Consider the following 25,260-nt stretch of genomic DNA (forward strand, 5'->3'; position numbering starts at 1 on the left):
AAAAGACCTTTGGGGAGGCCGAGGCATAGATGGGAGGATAATATTAAAATGGATTTGAGGGAGATGGGATATGATGGTAGAGAATGGATTGATCTTGCTCAGGATAGGGACCGATGGCGGGCTTATGTGAGGTCGGCAATGAACCTTCAGGTTCCTTAAAAGCCATTTGTAAGTAAGTAATGTATAGCCAATACTGCATTGTTATCAAAATATGGCAACATTGCGTTCTTTCAAAGCTACTCTACCAATTATCCGTGGCTAAAATCGGAACTAACAGTCTGTGTTGTTTTGTGGTTAAAAAGAGATGTATTCATAGTTGGCCATGTCTTGTAGTCATGGTGATGTTTTGTTGATTCCTGATGTTCAGTATTGTAACTGAGATTAGTGTTATTTTTACTTTACTGAATTGCATAACATAACAGTTGGCACTAATACAGAATGGGGGTGGCACTAATATAGAATGGGGGAACCATACACAAACAGTGAAATGACCGATATGATCTTGATTTACGGTGAAGTAAGAAACAATTCTGCTATTGCTGCTTGCATCTACAACACTGATCGTTAGTTCCGATTTTAACCACGGGTAACTGGTAGACTAGCTTTGAAATAACAATGCAGTATCGGCTATACATTTATATGACAAAATACGTTCGTTTTGGTTTATAGAATACACTGCAATACTTTATAGTACGATTCACCCCGTATATACACTGCTTCAAACTTGAAAATATTTAAAACAATACTTGACTTCAAAAGTCCCATACTGTAGCTGCATAATCTAAAGCAACATGCCTTTGACTAGCGATACAGAACAACCACTGGCCTGAGTTGCCATGGGTAAGAAATTTTCTCATGAAATTTCGGTCAGTGTATGGGACTGATGGCCATCCAGTACCATGAGGAATTTGAGCGCTATAATGAGTAGTGTAATGTGATTTTGTATGCCAACCAACAGCTGAAGAAATCAATAGTGCTGCTCACATGTTACCTCCATATTGGTTGGGTGATCATTCACCTCTCCTGAGCTGAGGTTGTAGACATGAGACCAGCAGTTGGCTGCATGGCCTAGCCCTCCATGGCTGTCACGTCCTGAATTTAATTTAATTTTATTTTATTTCACAAACAGATTCTCACGTGGTTATGGTTCAGACACGCACAAACATCAGCGGAATCAAATGTTCGAAAGTGACTCTGCTTGTTTACTGCAAGAGGAGGTCATACAGGGTCATCGCTTACACATGAAACAGATCTACAATGAACCCTCTCCCATCCTGACATGCCCCTTCCTTCTCTAGAACATGATCCTATTGAACGAAAGACAGTATAGCATCAAAGAGATTCAGTAGGAAGTTGTGTTGGGCAGTGTTGCTGTTTGATAAATATGGACACTTCCTACCAAGTCTTCATGTCTCTCTCGCCAATCTAAATCCTTTCATTTTGACTCACGGAATTGTTTGGAATGTGGCAGAGCAGCTGCTATATACACTGAGCTGTATCTGACAGGACTAGCATTGTAAGGTCCAGGGGCAATCTGTGAACATTTGTTTGGCAAATAAGTCTGCCTGTGTCTGCCATTGCTTGTTCCCTACAAAGATGTCGAACTGAGATTCGTCTAATTCAGGCAGTATCTGGTCGCAGAGACTAGTTAGCTCATGTTCTTGTACTTGGTGAACAAGTTGTAGAGTACACGCAGCGTTGACTTGAGGTCCAGGTTGACGATATCTGCAACAAGATCACATGTAATATTTTAATTCGTTATGTAGGGAGAGCATTAGCCGCAGACCATGTTCCACAACAACTTATAGCAAACATATACAATATCTATAAAACAAATCTAATTGCAGTAAGGTGTGACAATAAATTATCGCATTGGACAGAAATTCATACAGGAGTAAGACAAGGCTGCGGCCTTTCACCGTTGCTGTTTATTATTATATGAATCAAATAATTAGAGAATGGAAACAATTGCCTCATGGATATATACAACTCAATAGACATTTACAACTAGATTCATTACTTTTGCAGACAATTTAGCTCTGGTGGCATCCTCAGAAGATGAATTACAACTTTCAATTTTTAATTTTAACAAAATTGGAATTAAATATGATATGAAAATCAATAAAGAAAAAACTAAAATTGTGGCCTTCTGCGGAAAATACCCTGTGCCTAGTAAAATATGTTTAGATTAAAAAATATTAGAAAGGATCAATTATTTTACATATCTCGGATACACATTATCTTTTTTCGATGAAGTAGACATTTCACAGAAAATTTCTAAATACACCAAAACAATGGGAATAATTAACACCATTATGAAACCTTCCCTAGTACAAAGGCATACTCGAATTCGCCTTTACAAGACCTTGGCGAGACCTGTACTTTGTTACGGCAGTGAGGCATGGACATTGAGGAATAAAGACAAAAGCAGAATAACGGCTAATGAAATGAAATTTATGAGATATACAGCGGGATATAAGAAATGGGATCACAAACGCAATGAAGAAGTACTGGAAGAATTACAACTAGAACCTGTAATTAATCACGTAAAACATTATCAGAACTGGATAAATCATCTGCATCGCATGCATTGAGATAGAATCCCAAAAGTCATGCTCCACTATCGTCCAAACGGGAAGAGATCTCTTTTTTTTTTTTTTTTTTTTTTTCCGATTCATTTGAAAACAGTAACAAATGTTACAGAAGGCACTCATACATGAGTTTTATATTTACCTTCCTCCCTTTTCAATAATGGTATTGCACAACATTACTAAAGAAAATAAACTGTAGGCCTACTAATCTTGGATTGGTATGGTGGCAACCACAGAACCCCAGCGATGCAGCTGAGTGTATTGTGGGACCCATATAATGATGTTAGAACAACAGAACTTGCAAGGCAGTGTCCACATGTGTCATTTGTTTGTTCCCCCCTTTTTAACTTAAGTTCTCTGTTTGTTTTCTGAAAGTTCGCATTTTGATAGTGAGTTTTACTTTTATTCATCCTTTCGAAAAATTTATGATACCTATAGTCTAAAGGCTATAAGATTGTTTCTTACACAGTACCTTACACATAACCTTGAATTTACATTTTAATTGCATTAGTGTAGAAAGTATTTGATACGTTTATTATCTTTTTATGTGCATTTTTGCTAGTGTCGCAGCAGTGTGACAGCACCACTCCTCTGACTATATTTTTGTGAATGATTTCTGTAAAACCACGATTACATGCACATAATTTTTTTTTTAACTTGAAACAGTACGTGCTTTATAATATCTAACGTTACTCATATAGTAAATAATTTTTTTTAGTAGGTTATTTTACCACGCTTTATCAACATCTTTGGTTATTTAGCGTCTGAATGAGATGAAGGTGATAATGCCGGTGAAATGAGTCCGGGGTCCAGGACCGAAAGTTACCCAGCATTTGCTCATATTGGGTTGAGGGAAACCCCAGAAAAAACCTCAACCAGGTAACTTGCCCCAACCGGGAATCGAACCCAGGCCACCTGGTTTCGCGGCCAGATGTGCTGACCGTTACTCCACAGGTGTGGACTATAGTAAATAATATTTTAAAATTTATGTCGACTTTTATCATCCAGTCTGCTGTCGAAAAATCTGAAAGTTAGAATTTATAAAACAGTTATATTACCAGTTGTTCTGTATGGTTGTGAAACTCGGACTCTCACTTTGAGAGAGGAACAGAGATTAAGGTTGTTTGAGAATGGCGGGCTTATGTGAGGGTGGCAATGAACCTCCGGGTTTCTTAAAAGCCAGTAAGTAAGTACATATATGTCGAAAATTTTCCTGCTGTCTGAAAGTATTCTTTCTCTAATAATTTTAAACAAAGTTAGGGAAAGAGAGTATCTATATAAAGAGAAACAGTATATTTAACAATAAAATTACTGCTAATATGTTTTAGTAATCCTTTGTCTCTCATAAAGGATATCAGTTTTTATCTACTTTTGAAGTATTGTATGACTAGAAAAGAGCTGACATAATATAGTCTCTGCTGACTTTGCACTGGACATACCTTCAGGCCTGGCCTTGGGCTTGGCAAGTCCCACGTCCTGCATCAGTTCAAATGCGAAGTTCACATTGTGCACCTTTTGGTCAAAGTCTTGCGGTGTGAGGTGAAAGCTGTACAAAGGCACGAAGAAGCCCTCCAGGAGCCCCATGAGCAATGTGAGGTACACGCCGTCATGGAATTGTGTGTCAAGATCCGATACTTCCAGGTTCACCTTGTTGAGGTGCTTGTTGACAAATGTCACCAGTGACTGTAGGCAGGAACACACAAATGCCATTAACAAGTTTGTCCATAAAAGGGATAAAACTTTAAATTTACAGTTCAATACTAAAATAAATCATAAATGGAAGAAGACAGGCATTAATTCAGCATAATTTAACTTTGGTTGTGTATTATGTGACATATTAATGTTGTGATTGTTAGCAAAGCTATAGAATTGATATGAAGAGTCCACTGCAAGAATGATGGATGTCATTTGGAACACATTTTGCAGGAGAAGCAATTGAAAGTTTGAAATGCTTAGTGCTTAAAGCTTAATTGTGATTTTCCAATCATTACTGGACAATGACTATCAGTGTTAATGCCATATAACTCTCTATGCACATTCTATATGTCTTAAGCTATGCATTGACAGTCTTGGTTCATTTTCGACAAGAAAGTGACATCCATCATTCTTGCAGTGGACTCTTCATATATTTCTCCTGATTCTGATCCCATCGAAACTGATTCTGAATCGGACTCTATAGCTCTGAGTTTACTGCTACAGTGAAACCCTGTTAATATGCTTGTCAAAGGACTGTGGCCTTAAAGCATTATAAGCAGGAAATGATTTATGAGATGGGAAAAACAATTTAGACATCGCTTCATAGGAACATATTATATTGTGCATTAGTTACAGTGCAAAATGGAAATAAGAGATCATTTCATATGAGAAAGTCTTTGATTGCTGTTTGCCGTGTGTTTGTACTGCTATTATGAATGATAATTTTTTCTGTGTGGTTCAAGTAACTACATATAACTTCACTTGACACACTGCTAGGAGCAACACTAATGTAATTTTTCAGTTATAGACAGAGATTTCTGCTTTGCCATTTTGCACTATCAGACTTACTGCACACTCCACAGAATTCAAAGCATAACTAAATTTTACAGATAGGACAGGAATGTAGGCCTATTGACAGGGAGATTTTTGAGTGTTAAAAAATCCTTTCATACAAAGGAAAGTACCAACAAATACATCTTGGAACGGTGCTGACTGGAGGGTTTTTTCAAGTATAGGATGAAATTTCTTTCTTGCTCTCGTGGGGCAATGACCCTTAGTTCAGTCACATAACATATGTCTTCACCATGCTTTTAAAACATTACAAGTTTCGCAATTTATATGGAATTTTTTACTCATTGCCGATTGAAAGAAAAAACACTACAAGCCGGATTTGGAAGCATTACAAGAGGGTAAAATTATGCAGCATTATATATGAAATGTCCAGGAACCATAATTTAAAAGGAGCGTAATAAATGGGATAGCATTTTATATGGGAGCATATTAACGAGTTTTTACTGTATTTTCTCTTTGTAAGCTCAAATTATCAAGAAAACGGAACTTTGTTTTTCAGGAACTGTTATTGAAAGAAATTATATAAAATAGTATTTGATGAATAATTTCAAGGAAAAATTGTTCCGGGATCGATACCCGGCCCCGGAAAAATTTTTCCTTGAAATTATTCAAACCTGCTTTACAGGGAGCTTCTACCTGAAAGCCAGATTTGCATAATACATTTGTTACTGGGAGTACATTAACAGAAAGCAACAATTTAAGTCACACAGCATTTGTGTGCACTCATAGTTGAGATCTGGCGGCTTGTCAGCTCATTTGAGTTGTGTGGATACAAAGGAAAAATTGTGACTGTGTCGTGTATGGTTCCTGGGGTAGCTCAGTCGGTAGAGCGTTCGCGCCCTAGGTGAAGGGTCCCGGGATCGATACCCGGTCCCGGAACAATTTTTCCTTGAAATTATTCAAACCTGCTTTACAGGGAGCTTCTACCTGAAAGCCAGATTTGCTTAGTATTTGATGCTTACGTAAATTTGGCCACTTTGTTGTCTTCAATTTCTTTAATGTGTAAGCAGAAGAAGAAATCTGTACTCAAACCACTACCGTTTCAATGAATATGTACTAAGAATAAATAACAAGAAACCCCTCAAGACTCTTGGCTTTGTCAGTCACAAATACGACTCCATCATTACTAGGATTTGAACCCAGATCCGTAAGTCAGTGCTCTGCCAACTGAAGACATTTTAATGTAAATATGAAGTAACGAGTCCCACCTTCTTAACAACCTGCAGCTTGTCAGGAGCGTGGTCAAATAGGGTGTCAAATGCATCCCTCTCACAGCGCATGCCGAGGTCGTCGTATGTGGAAGTGATCTCCTCCAGCACAGTGCGGTGACTCAGAGAGCCATCCCTCTTCTGTGAACAGAAGTACGTGGTTAGGAAAAGTCTCTACCAAGTGGCAAGAAGTGTGAACAGCTTTGTACCTGCACAACCACCACCCCAACTGCAACGTTCTCAGGCAGACGCACGGGGGCACGGAAGTGGCGGGCCAGCGCCACCAGCAGGTGCAGGATGGCTACGATATTCTTGGAGTGCACACTCTCCACACTCCACTTGTGCTGCGTCCAGCGTGGCAGATTCAGCACCTGTACAACACAAGGACGTGTCACAGTTCAGCCAAATGTGTAGTTACGAGGCGTGTTCTAAAGTAAGTTCCGTTTTCAATTATATCCGTCGCATTGCTGCAATCGTTATTTTGCGCATGCGTGTTTTCTTCTTCAGTCCTCATGCAAGCTGTGCATGCAGTTTCAGAGCTTCAGTCCGTGTGTGTGGTTAGTTGTGATCAGTTGAAATGTTTAAAGTGATCGAGCACCCCGCTGACTGAGAGATGCGGTCTTTTATCCGTTTCTTGAATGCAAGAAACATCAAACCAGCTGACATTCATCGTCAACTTTGTGATGATGCCATTAGTGATGGAATGGTCAGGAGATGGCCACACACAGCTCTCGAAATTTGGCTGGGAACAAATTGACCATCCCCCCTACAGCCCGGATTTGGCTCCAAGTGACTTTCATCTCTTCCTGCACCTCAAGAAATTCCTTGGTGGTCAACGTTTTGATGGTGACGATAAAGTGAAAACAGCAATGCGGTAGTGATTCACATCGCTGGCGGGCGAATTCTGCAATGAGGGGATAGAAAGACTTGTGCCACGACTCGATAAATGCCTCAATAATGGTGGAGATTATGGTGAGAAGTAATTGAAGTGTGGGGAATACAACGCAACAAAAATGGTTTGTAAATATCTTCCAGTTTACTTACTACATCCTTTTGGAACTTACTTTAAGAACACGCCTCGTAGTTTCTTTTTTACTTTTTATTTTTATTCTTGTCATTTGAGAAAGTATATCGATTTTGATATTTCCGCGAAAATACAGGTTTTCAGCATTTCTGATAACGAAATATTTTCTAAGAGCATGCCACCTATGTGTCTATATACGGTGGTTTCTCCTGAATTATTTGACAGATTTTGTTCATATTCAGTCTCTAAAAGCATCAGAAAGATGTAGTTACAGGTCTTCTGCATAATTTCAAAATATGAATAAAACAAAATTAGTAGAATTCAGAATATAAACCTATAAGACATACAAATATCTCTGAAAACATTGAATTAATGAACTTTAGATCTGATGAATGTAATAATGAAATACATATTTATGAAACATTGCCGTGATGTGCATGATAAGATAGTCTCCGGCAGTTATTTGTGCGCTTTCAATCTGAGACCTCCAATTGATGCCGCAACAATTTTCCTTTGGACAAGACAGCAGGTTGTGTATGTGCTGTGGCGCAGACATACACTTTCCGTTGAGCATTCTTTTAATTGGATCACGTAGTGTTTCGAATCCGAGTATTTTTTAAATAAGTGTGTAATTTTTTGTTTATTGTCTTATTTCTTTGGCTTTATTTATTTATTTTTTTGAAGTGCTGCTTTAGCCGACAAATTTTTTTCTAATTTGAAATTCATAGCACTTATGGAAAAGCGTGTTAGTTTTATGTTATTGATCAAATTAATGTCATTAAATTCAATTATTGCGAAATCTACAGCAAAAGTGAAATTTTTCAATAGCTCATGTAAACAATTATAGTTCTCCTATAAACATTCCTTTATTCACAAATAATTACTGCCAATTAATCTAATGGATTTAGTTTAACGTAAAATATATTGAATGGAATTTCAGAATAGAACCGAAGAAACATGTGGTATGAGTGTGTTAAGGTTTACTGTATAAAAATAATTTATTCAGGCTCTTCATTACCTTTAACTGTGGAAAACACTTTTACATAATATATTCATGAATATGTTCTATTAGAACATAATATAATAGTAATAAATATACCGTAACATAATAATAATAATAATAATAATAATAATAATAATAATACACAAAATTTAAAATACTGATAATGTAAATTGTAAACAATTTTAATAATAACCCCCCTCCACGGCAACTGAGTGACCAACACAAAACTCAGAGAATGGCCTCAGCATTGACATTCTTGATGCGATATCACACAGATGGAGACGCCTTTCTTGATCAAATTGTGACTGGTGATGAGACTTGGGTGTCTCACAACACCCCAGAGACCAAGCGCCAATCACGTCAGTGGCATCATCCCTCATCACCCAAGAAACCGAGAAAATTCAACACAAAAAGTCATGGCTACTGTCTTTTGAGATTGCAAAGGTGTTCTTTTGCTGGATTTCATGCCAAAAGGCACTACAATCAATGCAAATCGTTATTGTGAGACTTTACGAAAACTACGGCGAGCCATCCAAAACAAGAGGCGAGGAATGCTTTCGAGAGGAGTTGTGCTTCTTCACGACAACGCCCGCCCGCACACTGCTGCTTCAACTCGAGAATTGCTGGATCAATTTGGTTGGGAAATCTTTGATCATCCGCCCTATAGTCCAGACCTTGCTCTTAGCGATTTTCACCTTTTCACTAAGCTGAAAGACTTTCTGTGTGGTACGCGTTTTGGAAGTGATGAAAAGTTGAAGAAGACAGTGAACACCTAGCTTAATGAACTGGCGGCAGAGGAGTATAACACGGGAATTCTAAAGCTAGTGAACAGATACGACAAATGTTTAAATGTAGGTGCTGATTATGTAGAGAAGTAAAGGAAGCTTCAGTTATGTAACAGACTTTGTTTTTTCAAATAAATATTTTTTTTTTTAATTATTACAACAAAACGGTCGTTATTTCCTGGATCCCCCTCGTATTTTGTAGTTGGAATAGAATATTACTTTTTACTGAAATATTTTTAATGATAAACTGGCCCATTAAAAATATATATTTAATATTCTAACAGTAATTTTATTAAATAATCTAGTAAATGCAACATAAGTTACTGTACACTTATTTAGCTGAAGTTTTGTGAAGTAATATGATTTGTGCACCTGATTTGTCTTTTTCCTCCTGAACTTTGTTCAAAGTATAGGCAATTAGTCTAAATATGATCGTGAAACTTCAGAAAGAATCCTCAATGTAAATACATTTTCTTGGAAAGATGAAGAGTTAATTGAGTTTCATCTGATATAGATTTATAAACACATTTTTTGTAAAAAAAAAAGCGTATAAACAAGTACACATAGACTATTGGAAACTGAGTTGTTACTAGGAGCGTGACCACTCCAACCACTCACCCTGTTTGTTGCAGAAAGGACAATGCCCAACTTCTGCTTCTGACCCTCCTCAGACTGTGTAACTTCAGGTACATCTAGCTTCTCTCCCGTCAGCTTTTCTGTGAACCAGGAGTAATATAAACCTTTGGTGAATCGCGCTCATGTTCAATGATTCTGTGAGGTTTCTGTGTACCCCAAACACAACAGTTGTGTTTGTTAATTTTCCCACTCGTATGGAATGTCGCTTCGTCGCTGAAAATTAAGCGGCTGAATAACTTTGAGAATTTGACTTTAAACTGACGTGTGTTTGAAAGTACTATCATTAGTAGTTTTTGTGTAATAGAATATTGACAGTGTTACCAGACTTTTGATATGCCCTGTATGTTAACACAGAGAACATGTACTGAATTAAGACTGTTCATATGCAAGCACGTGTGAAATTATTGAACAATTCTTACCCAGCAGCTTTTGCAGAACTTGGCCGTCATACAAGTCCTCCTCAATGTCCTTGACGATTATACGCTGGTCAGCCAATTCGTCATTGATCCACTCTATGAGGACTGCTATCAGCTCCTTGAGCTTGGGCTCCTCAAACGATCTTGGCTCAATCATAGACCGCTCCTCATTTTCCTCTGTAAAAGAAATGCAGACATCACTGTCTTCACTGAATTAAATGTCAAGACAAGAGTTACTTCTCTTCTGAATTAAAATCTTTATTTCGTATCAAGCTCAATTAGTGTATTGTGTTTAAGAATGCCGTGCAACTTCGACAGAAGCAAAGGTTATGAATTATGATGTTGAACTGTCCTGTTTAATTAGTGATGCTCAATATCATCTGCATATCAAACGCCTTTGATCTTCCAACTTAATATTCACAGCTGTAAAATGAACATTATTTATTTATTTATTTATTTATTTACTTACTTACTTACTTAGTTACTTACTTAGTTACTTAGTTACTTACTTAGTTACTTATTTACTTAGTTACTTATTTACTTACTTAGTTACTTACTTAGTTACTTATTTATTTAACCTGGTAGAGATAAGGCCATGAGGCCTTCTCGTCCCCTCTACCAGGGGATTACAACTACAATATTAAGAATACAATTACAATTATAATTACAATTAATATTAAATTTACAGATACAATAAAAATCAAAGTACTAAAAGATTAACTGATTAATAAAAGCTAGACAGTTTATTGTAAAAGTTAAGAAGAGAGAAGCATTTCTTTTATTGATTAAGTACAAATTAAACCTACTCTACGCAGTAAGAAAATGCTTAATAAGCTTGCTTTTGACCGCTACTAAATTCCGACAGTCTCTGATGTCACTGGGTAGGGTATTCCACAAGCACGAGAGCGAGATTGTGTATGATGATGAATACGATGATGTCTTATGTGTTGGTATGGCTAGTATGCGGCTATTTTGCGTGCGTGTGAAGAGATTGATATGATGACAGGTAACTGAAACGGGAGACAAGGTAGGTAGGTGTAGAGATGTGAAGGACTTGGAAAAGGAGAACAAGAGAATGAAAATTTCTACGTTCGTTAAGCCATAGCCAGTTTAGAGTTTGGAAGGATGGGGTAATGTGGACAGTGCGACGGACATCGCAGACGAAGCGAACACAAGAATTATGAGCACGTTGTAATTTTTGCGACTGGTTGACATTGAGGTGAGTCAGTAGAAAATCACAATAATCGAAGTGGGGCATTACTAGTGTTTCCACTAGTATTTTCTTGAGTGATAGCGGAAGAAATTTTCGAATGGTGTTTAAGGAATGTAGTATGGAAAGCACTTTTTTGGTAATATGGGTTACTTGGTTATTCCAGTTTAAATACGTATCAAAGTAAACTGCAAGGTTTTTAACACAGGAAGCAAAAGGGATTATTGTGTCGTTTAACTTGACTGGAAGAGCAGGAATAATGTTGCATAACAGACGTTGATGTCCCACTAGGATTGCTTGTGATTTTCTTGCACTGAGAGTCAAACCAAACTTTCTGGCCCATGCAGATATAGATTCAAGGTCCTCGTTAAGAACATGGTGAAAAATAACGAAAAGAATACATAAAGAAAAAGAGAAATTTTCAACCTCCACGAGAGGCATTGAGACATTTAATTTTCAGAGTATGTACATAGAATTTAAAATAAAAGTGCTGACTGATAACATCGAATACATAGCAAGATGTAACGTAATATCAGAGAAAAGCAATGCGAAATGAACTTATGTAAAATTTAGTCAATAGGAACACTGCTGTAGTGCTACCTTAATAAGTGGTATATCTCTATAGCTATTATAGTTTTTTGTTTAATTTTATTCAAAATATACAACAGGTTAGAACGTAAAGTATTTTTATTCAGTGTATCGAAGGTGTCCAACTGAAGAGTGTGATCCCAAAACGCATTAAGTCCATTTTGATGAAAGAACTGGACTAGTTTTTTTATCCACAGATCTACGGACTGAGTCAGTTTTCAAGTGACGTGTTCAATACCACAAACTTTGAGATCAGGATTGGCGTTGTTTTGGAAGAAAACAAGCTTAAATATGATAGAGGTCTCAAACATAATCTCATGTATGCGATAATAATCTCGTATAATACACACATACAGGTTGAACCATAAGTAATGTCATTAATTTCAGGGGATTATTCTTTGAGATATTTCAAACAAAAAGTTTAATATAATTTTGCTCGCTTTTGTGTCCTTTCCGAGACAGAAATTGTTTTATATGAAATTGTACTTTTAAAGTTAATTTATTCCTGTATTTTTTTTTCTTGACCCAGTTTGTGTCAAATAATTATCTTTGTTTGTGTTTATCTTTGTGTTTAGATATCTCCATGAGCACGTGTTTTTACTCCTTCAGGAAAGAACTAAGATTGTATTTTTGTACATGTTATTTTACTAACAATAAACAACAACAATTTCATAGCGTGCTTTCATAGCCATTGATTTAATTCCCAATATGTTCTGTCAGTTTATGAGAGTGGTGTATTATGATGACTATTACACTCTTACTACGTCATACTACTTTTGACCAATAAAACGGTACGAAAGGACGTATTTCAACCAATCATGGCTGCTTATCGCACAATTTGTTTCTTTGTTTGCCAACATTTGAAACTGCGCTGGTCTGGACGTCAAAAATATATATAAAATTACAAACCACTCCAGTCGATGCATAGCAGTTTCAAATATGACTCGCAATTGCATTCAAGAACAAGAATTAATAAAAATCACTGATCATACCTATGCATCTTCTGAAATCCGATTTACAAATAAATGAAGAGCACCATTCGGAAATCCTGAATAAGTTGAATACACCATGTAGGCCTAAATCAACGAGTTCCACTTGTATTACGCACACGTCCAATATAACATCAATTGAACCACCAACCACATTCAAATTTGAAAATTGTATATTCAGTAATTATTCCTTTTAAAATTATTCATTCGGAAATTCTGAATAAGTTGAATACACCATGTAGGCCTAAATCAACGAGTTCCACTTGTATTACGCACACGTCCAATATAACATCAATTGAACCACCAACCACATTCAAATTTGAAAATTGTACATTAGATAATTATTCCTTTTAAAATTATTCATGTTTATTTTTTATGTCATCGTCGTTAATTAAAACTTTTCTAACACTTGTGTATATTAGTTAGGTTATGTTATAGCTTCTGCTCTGAGAGGATAAAAAGAACTTCTGCTATATGATATTATGGATAGTCACGTATCAGAGATTGTTTAATATTAAGATTTATTGAATAGTAATCATTACAGTGTCTGTATAAAGACACTACTGCCATCTAGCATGCATCTAGCTAATATTTGTAATGTTGAGATGGTACAATAATACATTTTGAAGACAGTTGTTTTTTCGTAAGTCAATTAATATTTTATTGTATTGGAGTACTTCGTTACTTCTAATCTTTATATACTTTCTTCTAATCGTGTAATAGTCAATTAAATCCCACTCGAGTTTTGATTTTCTCTAGATAAATCAAAACGTCTAGTGAGATTACTGTTGATAAATGATTGAAAGAATTTTAGTTTTGCCCTTTAAATATGAAGAAATTTTATCCGTACAAATGTAACATTTTAAAATTCCTTTTCAGAACGAAAGGTTACAGTTATTTGAATCAAATTTCTGCACATTTAAAGGACTAAACTAATATTCTCTCAATAATATATCATCATAATGCACTGCTCTCTTAAACTGACTGAGCATATTGGGAATTAAATCAATGACTTTTTCAAAACACACTATCAAATGTTTCATATAAAACAATTTTTATCTCGAAAAGGGAGCAAAAACGAGGAAAATTGTATTAAACTTTTTTTTTCGGAATATGTATGATAAGAACTTTCTTGTGTTAAATATTATTACCGTACCTTGTTAACATGTTTCGACCTATTTTCGGTCATCTTCGGAACTGGTTGTTGTTGGTCTTGGCGCCTCTTGTTTCCTGTGTGGGTGCGTTCATAGTGTAGAGTCAAAGAGTGTATGTGTTTTGAAATTGAGTTGTGTGTTGAGAATATCGTTGGGGTGTGTTTTCGTGTGTCTGTATATTTCGTATTGTTCTAGTGTGTAAAGTTTCTGGCTTTTACTAGAACAATATGAAATATACAGACACACGAAAACACACCCGAACGATATTCTCAACACAACTCAATTTCAAAACACATACACTCTTTCACTCTACACTACGAACGCACCCACACAGGAAACAAGAGGCGCCAAGACCAACAACAACCAGTTCCGAAGATGACCGAAAATAGGTCGAAACATGTTAACAAGGTACGTTAATAATATTTAACACAAGAAAGTTATCATACATATTCCGAAGTGATACAGTGTTAAAAGTTGTGTAATCAAGATGTATAAACTTTTTTGTTTAAAATGTCTCAAAGAATAACCCCCTGAAATCAATGACATTACTACTATGTATAAGTCATAAAAATGTCAAGTGCACTGAGCGAGTTTTGGGATCACATTCTTCAATTGTGCAGGCCCTAATACAGACGTGGACAAATTATTAACAAAATTGACGATTTTTATGATAATTCTGTTTACAAAATTTGACTTTTCAATTTAGACTACAGTTGACAATTTTGCATATTTCCATCATTACAGTAGACAGAAATATGCAAAAATGTCAACTGTAATTTAAATTGAAGAGTAAAGTTTTGTAAAAATATATAATAAAAATCTTCCATTTTGCTAATTATTTGTAAATTAGCAAAAATGTCAACTGCATTGAAGAGCCAAATTTTGTAAAAATATAAAACAAAAATCTTCAGTTTTGCTAATAGTTTGGAAATATCCAAAATGTCAATTGTAGTCCAAATTGAAGAATCGAATTTTGTAAAAATATACAATAAAAAACCTTCAGTTTTGCTAATAATTTGTAAATATGCAAAAATATCAATTGTGGTCCAATTGAAGAGTTAAATTTTGGAAAATATACAATACAAATCTTCAATTTGGCTAATTATTTGGAAATACACAAAAAGGTCAACTGTAATCTAAATTGAAGAATCATATTTTCTAAAAATATATAATAAAAATCTTCAATTTTGCTAATAATTTGTCCACGTCTGTACTCCAGTGATCTCACAATACAATGGAGTTCCAATTATGGTTATCAGTTCGTTTCATAAAACCGCAAATTTTATGAAAACGATAATCTAATAATTTTAACTCGTGCTACAGCGACAATTTCTAACGAAAACAAAGCTCCACTGAAGTCAACTCAACTGACAGACAGAAATTTCGTCTTTTCTATTTTACGAATGTTTCAAATTACGAATGCTGATGATGTGAAAATAGCTTTTTTAACAGTCGTTAAACATTTAACATTTGTTAACATGTCCTTTTATTGGTGAAACTCTATTAATGGAGCTTCAAATACTGAACATTTAGTGTCTAGACAACAATACTGAAAGTGAAAGAAACACCACTCACCAAGCGTGTACTCCTCTGGCGGCAAGTCAGGGGCTGTGGGACTGCCTGGTGAATCGATGGCATACTTTCCTTCTTCTTGGACTTCTTGTACTGCAACAAAACAGCTCATTACAGATGTTTATCAGCACGACTGTAAAGTGCATTCTTACTTCCTCACGAAAACTGTTTTGTACAGGACGTATAGATATATTTGCATGGTCTGTTGCTGATGGATCAAATCTGATTATCGACAGAAGGGCTGTGAATCTTTGATATTTTGTTCTCTCACGCAGTACATCCAACAAAACAGCATACAGCATCTTCTTCTATGTATATTGTATCCCGCAGTGATATGTCGTAATGGAATGTGTTCTGTATTGCATTGCATGTATATACAAAGTTTCTTTGCAGACCGGTTCCACTCCAACTTCTACCTAACAAAATCTTTTGTCGGACGGGACTGATCGTACGCCAGCATGCTTCCCTACGCAGACCGATCCCACTCCACCCCTTACCGCTTAGCTTTCTAGGGACGTGCGCTCCGCACTACTGTCATTAAAGGTACGGTCACACGTCGCTACTTTTGCTGCGCAACTTTTATACTGCAGCTGCAAAAGTTGCGTGTCGTGTTCACACGTAAGCCAAAAGTAGCGCACTGCACGCTACTTTTCGTGCTGCGCAACCCGAGTGCAGCAAAAGTTGCAACTGGAGGTTGCGAGTCTGTTCACACACAAGGCGCTACTTTTGCAGCCGCAGTCATGCTGCAGGTTTCCATCTCCGTGTAGACTTCTCAATGTACATTTTGTGGTTATGTTCGCATTATTAATAAACTCATGCGAAAGCTTACTTATCAATTATTTGCTTTTCTGTCCTAACTAGTATTCAGAAATTGGCATTATTTTTACTATAAAGCTTTCAAAAACGCAAATATACTTAAATGATAACCAACAGAATATTCACGTAATCAATGTTGGCAACCCTCCTGTTTGAAATTACGCTACGAAAAATTAAAAAAAAATTAATTATATCGTCAGCAAATGTACTCAGACTGTGTTGTGCATTTAATAACTGTTACAAATAATTTATTTTCATCACATCTAACATTAAAATACATCCAAACAATAAAAGTATCATTGGCACATTTGGGTGGCAACACTGGTCGCAACCGCAGCAAAAGTTTCAACAAAACCGATATCAAAAATGCTGCGGCTGCAACCCTGAGAACCCTGTTCACACGTCGCTACTTCTAAGCTGCGCGCAGCATGAAAAAGTAGCGGACAGCAGGTTCGGCAGCCGCTACTTTTCGGGTTGCACCGTTGTTCACATGTCGCAGTAAGAGAGTTGTGCAGTTTTTTGTACTGCAGCGCTGCAAAAGTAGCGACGTGTGACCGTACCTTAATTAAGGTGACATAGCCTATATTAGATGCGTTGCAAGAATGTATTGTTTTTTTTTAGCCCTTAATTGTTCTATAAATACAGTCGTCCCAAGAAAAACTGACACCCTCGCCGTACGCTAAACGTTAACGCTGTATTGACGTCATTGATGAAAAAGCAAATCAGAGCCATTCACCTCACGTTATTTTAATAGTGGAACCCGCCATCTCTAGCCGGATAACGTGAACGTAAACGCAGTTTACCGTAGGCCTAATTCGGTGTTAAAACATGACATGTCATTTGATATTTACTACTGTGGATAATATGCATCTACTTAGAACAGTTCAAGACTGATAAATTATTCAGGCCGAAGTACAAGAAGGCTCAGGAAAGAATTTTTCAATGAGATTCCGACAGATAAAAGGTTGATTAATGAGTACTCTGCCAAGCGAAAATGCTCCTTTAACTCGTCGTAACTCTGCAACCAGTAAAGACTTTTAAAAGTAATGTCCATTCTTCCTCAACATTTCTCGCTTTGACCCTCAACTAACGTGAAAAACAAAAAAAAGTTTACCGCTTAACAACTTTTGAAGGTGTAAATGCTAATTCTGAACGGATCACATTAGTATTTTTTTCTTACTTTTCAATTGTTTCTATGCATTCCTTAAACATAGAGCACTAAAAATTACAGCGCGATTTATTGACTATCATAGGAGCTACGACACAATAAAATAATGTTAAAGGAGCGGGAAATAGCGTAAAGTAATTCTTTCCTAAGTTTTATGAACGTTAACATACGTCACCAAATATGTCATTACTCATAATGACGTCAACATAGCGTTAATGTTTAGCGTACGACAAGGGTGCGAACACTTCCATTCACAATGAAAATTAAACATAACCGTAACATAAACACAGAAGTTTGCTCCCAGGCTACCAAATGGGATCATTCACAATGATTCACATAAGCATTGACATAAACATTACCGTAAGACGTTAACATGAAAGTTTGCAAACTCCAAACTTTCATGCTTAAGGCTCATTCACAATGAAAATTAAACATAACGTAAGCGTTAACTTAAGAATATAAACGTTATGGTAAAATCAATAAGTCATACCATCATTCACGATGGGAACATAAACATAACCGCAAACATAGTTGGTAACCATGGAAACATAACAACGACGCCATTTCCTCATATTCTGTCGTATACTTCAGCGCTCCACGATTGTGTTCTGTTTGTAAATCACGTATGCATAAGCATGAAAGTTTGGAGTTTGCAAACTTTCATGTTAACGTCTTACGGTAATGTTTATGTCAATGCTTATGTGAGTCATTGTGAATGATCCCATTTGGTAGCCTGGGCGCAAACTTCTGTGTTTATGTTATGGTTATGTTTAATTTTCATTGTGAATGGGCATTTATGCTTACGTGATTTGCAAACAGAACACAATCGTGGAGCGCTGAAGTATACGACAGAATATGAGGAGATGGCGTCGTTGTTATGTTTCCATGGTTACCAAGTATGTTTGCTGTTATGTTTATGTTCCCATCGTGAATGATCTTGATTTTACCGTAACGTTTATATTCGTAAGTTAACGCTTACGTTATGTTTAATTTTCATTGTGAATGAGCCTCGCTAATGAATCCTCTAACTCTAACTTAATCTCCTGAGTCCTGAAGTATTTGTTGTTTTATTTTTAAAGTTGAATATAATTCTGTACTTAAAAGAAAGTCACTGATATGATGAAAAATGCTGAAAAAAATTCTGTAGGTTATAGTTAGGGTACAAATGCAGGTATATTATACTATACTTCGTGTTTCTGCACATCCATTTGTTATATCATAATCATGTATGAAGTTTGGTATTGTATACTATACTCTCAGAACTCAGAAGAATATCTAATTTTAACACTCCGTTAGTAAGCTTTAAATAAGCTACGAAAAAATTATGCTTGGATTTCTTGTATTTCAAGACTAACTAGGAAACGAACTGGCATCTGGGCATACATTATAAAATTGAATTACAGTATGACGTTCCTATACAACATGTACTGCATACGAAAGCTGTAAAAAAATGAGGTTGCATATTAGTGTAAAGGCCAACTATATGTAGACAATACAGACATTAGTAGCAAAACTGATACATACTATGTGCTTCAAGACAGTCGGCCGTTTTCAGGGCTAAACTACAGATCTTATCTAATATAAACGTATTACAATTTTTAACGGTTATTTGTCGACGTTATACAATAATAATATGTGTGAGTTCATCTAGCGTCAATGGAAATGATGCTAAGGATACGACATTTTGACGAGATGAGATCCGAGGATTCGCCACTGTTGACCCGACATTCTTCTTACATTTGAGGAAAACCTCGGAAAAACCCAACCAGGTAATCAGCGTAAGCGGGAATCGAAGCCACGTCTGAATGCAACTCCGGATCAGCAGGCAAATGCGCTACCGCCTGAGCTACGCCGGTGGCTATATTATTATTATTATTATTATTACTATTATTATTATTATTATTATTATTATTATTATTATTATTATTATTATTATTATACGTCTTGGGATGTAGTCTACTATTAGTAAGTAACATGAACTGCTGCTGCTGCTGCTGCCAGGAAGTCAAAAGGAGGATAGCAATGGCAAAGAAGGTTTTTAATATAAAAATACGCATTTTCTGCGGGCCTCTGGAAAAAGAACTAAAGAAGAGACTAGTGAAGTGCTTCGTGTGGAGTATAGCATTGTATGGGGCAGAAACGTGGACATTACGATGAAGTGAAGAGAAGCGACTAGAAGCATTTGAAATGTGGATATGGAGAAGAATGGAACGTGTGAATGGACAGACAGAATAAGAAATGAAGCTGTGTTGGAAAGAGTGAGTGAAGAGAGAATGATGCTGAAACTGATCAGGAAGAGAAAAATAGTTGGTTGGGTCACTGGCTAAGAAGAAACTGCCTACTGAAGGATGTATTTGAAGGAATGGTGAACAGGAGAAGAATTCGGGGCAGAAGAAGATATCAGATGATAGACAATATTTAAGATATATGGATCATATGGGGAGAATAGGAAAGATTGGAGAATGTAGAGTTGAGCAGACACTATAAATGAAATGAATTATTATTATTATTATTATTATTATTATTATTATTATTATTATTATTATTATTATTATTATTATTATCTTCATCATCAGTTGGAGTCCACAGCTGTGAAGTAACGGTCAGCGCGTCTGGCCGCGAAACCAGGTGGCCCGGGTTCGAATCCCGATCGGGACAAGTTTGAGGTTTTTTCCGGGGTTTTCCCTCAACCCAATACGAGCAAATGCTGGGCAACTTTCGGTGCTGGACCCCGGACTCATTTCACCGGCATTATCACTTTCATTTCATTCAGACGCTAAATTACCTAGATGTTGATACAGTGTCGTAAAATAACCCAATAAAATAAATAAAAATTATCAGCTGGCTAAGGACTGGAAGGTCTAGGGCTTGATTCCGGGTGGTGACGGGATTTTTCTCGTTGCCAAACTTCCAGGACGGCCCCAAGGTTCACTCAGCCTCCTATAAAATTGAGTACCGGGTCTTTCCCGGGGGTAAAAGGCGGTCAGAGCGTGGTGCCGACCACACCACCTCATTCTAGTGTCGAGGTCAAGAAAGCATGGGACTCTACCTCCACGCCCCCTAAGTGCCTTCATGACATGTGAAGGAGATACCTTTATTATTATTATTATTATTATTATTATATTGCTTCTCCCATTAAACATTTCTAAATTCGCGCCTCTGATGTCACGCAACATAAAGGCTGCGTTTAAGGTCATTTGAGATTTAAGCAAACATTGCACATTGCACGTTTCATATTTAGACTTTGACAAGAGGTTATGGTTTCCTGTTGATAACATCGTCTTCTTAGAAACGAGAAAATTACAGAAAGCAGAGGTGTCCTGAATCACCGAGTGTTTGAGTAATGACGTAACGAGGAACACATGTTCCCGTCACTGACACTGATGGAGCTAATTTGGGGTTCTTGGCTTGGTTGGAATGCTTCTTACACCCATGACACTACCCCCAGTCTTCAATCTACACTACAGTGTTGCTGTTTCTTATCGAACACTTACGATAAGCTTGTGTTGTCGAATGCATGCTCATTCGATGGAGTGTTCAACGGCCTCCCACGGGTGTTGACACATTTAGCCCCACCCAGAACCAACAATTGCCTTATAAGGAGATGCAGAACGCTGTGTAACACCTCGGAAACAAGTGCTGCATAATGTGTGCGTACCTTCCTTGATGCGCTTCTTCCTTCCCAGGGTGCCGATCTTCTCCCAGAACGACTCCTCTTTCTCATCTTTACGCGCAGCGACGGGCGGCCTAGGTGACTTCGGTCTTGGAGACGCCATACTTGTTTTCTTTCTCACTCCGAAACCTGTGAACAGAGATGTGAATTAAAGCAAGCAAGCGTTGGCGGCTTAGTCGTTAAAGAGACTGCCTACACTCTCTGTGGCGCCAATATAAATCTGAAAATTCGTTTTCTAAAACCCGAGTCACACGGGGATAGTTTACAGGAGTCAAGTGCTTGAAGTCTCTAAACTTGATGCTATATTTGTGATCACACGGAGACATTAAACTTGTAACCATGCTTGAAAAAAAGCGCGCGCTGAATGTTGTATTCGTAGTGGTGTCTGAATTCTTGTATTCTGTTATAGTTAATAAAAGTCAATAGTGAACTGGCATTTTTAGTTTGGTGAAACTGAAGATGTCACCAGCACATATTAAAGCATGTGTGCAGCTAATTGGAGCCTTGTTGTTTTCGAAACCTTGTTCCATGAGTTCACTGACTAGTTTCTGGAATAATAATTCCCGCTGTTTTTATTGAGGTATTCTTGTCACGTATATTCCATACAAGTTCATACTTCTCATGCACTTCCAAAAACTTTATTATATCGTTGGAATTCCACTTAGGGGCGCTCATTATTAATTATTATTAATTTACTTCGACAATAGGCCTAAAACTACAAACTTTCTACTTGCCATGTTGCTGCAAGTTAGCATTCACACGAGGGAAGTGTGGAGAAAAGTTGGTCACGTGACGGGAAAGTGGACACAAAAGTTGACGGGTCGTCAACTCAAATTCTGCTTGACCGCCAAGTCACAACTTGACTGTCTCGACCATATCACACGGGGAAAGTTGAAGGAAAGTCGACTTGCTCCAAGCACTTGACTCCTGTAAACTATCCCCGTGTGAATTAGCCTTAAGGCCCGTAACACACTTGAAGAGTTTTCGCTAGCGAGAAATGTGTTGCGAGAAAGAGGCGAAGAGCCTTCCTCCACACACTTGGCGAGTTCTCGCTATCACAGATAACATCTCGCTGTGATCATCTATGCACTGCCTTCATGCAGAAAGCATTTTTCTGATTATAGTAATCACTCGTTGGGGGAAATATTATAGGTTATGTATTTACGTATATTGTCGTACTTAAATATATAACCTGTAAGTATATTATCGTACTTTACAAATTACGTACGAACGCTATGTTGAATCTAAGTATTCAGATGATGACGAAATGGAGTTACATGAACATATTTTGTTAATGAAAAGAAAAAGTAGACCTAAAATTAAAGCCAGAAGTGTCTGAAAATCACATTGTATCTTACGAAAATAAGGGCGAGTTTTGGACACTGGTTTCGATTTGAATGATGATACGTTTAGGCGTTATTTCAGGTTCAATGGACAACAGTTTTTTTTTTGCCATTCATGATATGATAGAGAATTCTTTGCTATATTCTGATCAAAAATTACGTAAACTGTTAAGACATATAGATACATTATTTCAAATGTTTAATCAATACTATTAAATCTTATCAAAATAAAATACAGCCCTATTTATTTTCAGATAATCTGATATTTGTCTCCAGATTTCTTCTTCAAGTTTCGTGTTTTTATAGTTTTCATCCCGTGTATCATATAAATAGGCCTACGGGTGACATCGTACAAGTTCGATAAGTTTCTGACTGCAATTATCAGCCATCTTTCCTCATTTTCAAATAAAAACAATACACTTCATCGCCACCTGTGATATCTTTTTCTACATTCAATCGTCATAAAGAGTATAAATGTCAAACATCTTTGATAAATGTGTCAAGAAAATTCGCTGAGCTACCGGTTCCAGCGAGAAACTCGCGCGAGGTTTTTGCCTCGAACGAGAATCTCTTCCAGTGTGTGGACGTCCATTTGAATCCATGTTGTCAATCTTTGAATTTTCTCGCAACACATTTCTCGCTAGCGAAAACTCTTCAAGTGTGTTACGAAACTAACACACTTGAAGAGTTTTCGCTAGTGAGAAATGTGTTGCGAGAAAGAGGCGAAGAGCCTTCCTCCACACACTTGGCGAGTTCTCGCTATCACAGATCACACCTCGCTATGATCATCTAGCACTGCCTTCATGCAGAATGCATTTTTCTGATTATAGAAATCACTCGTTGGGGGAAATATACGTTATGTATTTACGTATATTGTCGTACTTAAATATATAACCTGTAAATATACTTTACAAATTACGTACGAACGCTATGTTGAATCTGAGTATTCAGATGTTGAGAAAATGGAGTGACATGAACATATTTTGTTAATGAAAAGAACAAGTAGGCCTAAAATTAAAGCCAGAAATATCTGAAAATCACATTGTAGCTTACGAAAATAAGGGCGAGTTTTGGACACTGGTTTCGATTTGAATGATGATAAATTTAGGCGTTATTTCAGGTTGAATGGACCTCAGTTTTTTGCCATTCATGTTATGATAGAGGATTCTTTGCTATGTTCTGATTAAAATTATGTAAACTGTTAAGACATATAGATACATTATTTGAAGGGCTCAGAGCCAAAGGTGACCAACCCACAATTTTGTATTGTTCATTATTAAGCCTTTTTTCAAAACTAGACATTGTTGTTAGAGATTCATGATATATATATATATATATATTGTATTTATTCAATGTAGACCAATTAAAATAAATTGTGAAACCAATCATTTTTGTCAGGTTCCTCTTAATATCGACTCTTATTTACTCATTTTGTAATATTGTTGGTTAGTCGCCTTTGGCTCTGAGCCCTTCATTTCAAATGTTTAATTAATACTTTTAAGTCTCATCAAAATAAAATATAGCCATATTTATTTTCAGATAATCTGATATTTGTCTCCAGATTTCTTCTTCAAGTTTCGTGTTTTTATAGTTTTCATCCCGTGTATCATATAAATAGGCCTACGGGTGACATCGTACAAGTTCGATAAGTTTCTGACTGCAATTATCAGCCATCTTTCCTCATTTTCAAATAAAAACAATACACTTCATCGCCACCTGTGATATCTTTTTCTACATTCAATCGTCATAAAGAGTATAAATGTCAAACATCTTTGATAAATGTGTCAAGAAAATTCGCTGAGCTACCGGTTCCAGCGAGAAACTCGCGCGAGGTTTTTGCCTCGAACGAGAATCTCTTCCAGTGTGTGGACGTCCATTTGAATCCATGTTATCAATCTTTGAATTTTCTCGCAACACATTTCTCTCTAGCGAAAACTCTGCAAGTGTGTTACGGGCCTAATCGACATACGTCATGCACAATGAACAGGAGCTATCGACAGATTTGCCAGACGTCCTGAATTTTCAGAATTATTCTGGATTTTAATGGTGTGTCCTGTTTCCTGGATTTGCTTACATTTTTACCGGAATGTCAAAAAGATTTAAAAAATACAGTTCCTTTTATTCTTTGTTTATTTCTGTAAACGTATCTTTAAAATTCCTTGCTAATTTTTTCAAGACCCTGCCCAACCTATGTTCAACGCCGCCTGGTGCCTCCTATCGGGTTGTATTGAAATAAAAACGATAATACTATAGTATGTATTACGTGTTACACAGTATCTTTAGTCTTTACTGTCTTTGGAAGCTTATTTATTATTGATAGGATGTAAATACTGTATCATGCAATTTTTTTTCTATGTACATCAGGCTATAATATGACGTTATTATTTTTTTTTTCAGAATTTGTCAATATTTCAAAGGAAATGTCATGATCTTGCAAAATAGTAACAAAACTAAAAGTCTGGGCCAGACATAATTCGTTGAAATACTTAAAACGGTCCACACCTGTGGTGTAACGGTCAGCGCGTCTGCCCGCGAAA

The 25,260-nt window shown here is 36.7% G+C and overlaps 1 protein-coding gene across 1 annotated transcript in view; it reads right to left on the reverse strand.

Moving 5' to 3' along the window:
* Positions 1–1,505: 1,505 nt before the first annotated feature.
* Positions 1,506–25,260, reverse strand: part of parvin (beta-parvin) — a 35,029-nt gene continuing 11,274 nt past the window's right edge. The window contains exons 2-9 of the mRNA XM_069836343.1: positions 21,366–21,509; positions 15,727–15,816; positions 10,214–10,387; positions 9,777–9,874; positions 6,556–6,717; positions 6,347–6,487; positions 4,031–4,274; positions 1,506–1,725 (exon numbers count right to left, since the gene is read on the reverse strand). Of these exons, the coding sequence (XP_069692444.1) occupies positions 1,649–1,725; positions 4,031–4,274; positions 6,347–6,487; positions 6,556–6,717; positions 9,777–9,874; positions 10,214–10,387; positions 15,727–15,816; positions 21,366–21,509 (1,130 nt within the window). The 3' untranslated portion in view covers positions 1,506–1,648. The remainder of the gene's footprint in view (positions 1,726–4,030; positions 4,275–6,346; positions 6,488–6,555; positions 6,718–9,776; positions 9,875–10,213; positions 10,388–15,726; positions 15,817–21,365; positions 21,510–25,260) is intronic.

Source organism: Periplaneta americana, chromosome 9, assembly GCF_040183065.1.
Source record: "Periplaneta americana isolate PAMFEO1 chromosome 9, P.americana_PAMFEO1_priV1, whole genome shotgun sequence".
Lineage (NCBI taxonomy): Eukaryota > Metazoa > Arthropoda > Insecta > Blattodea > Blattidae > Periplaneta > Periplaneta americana.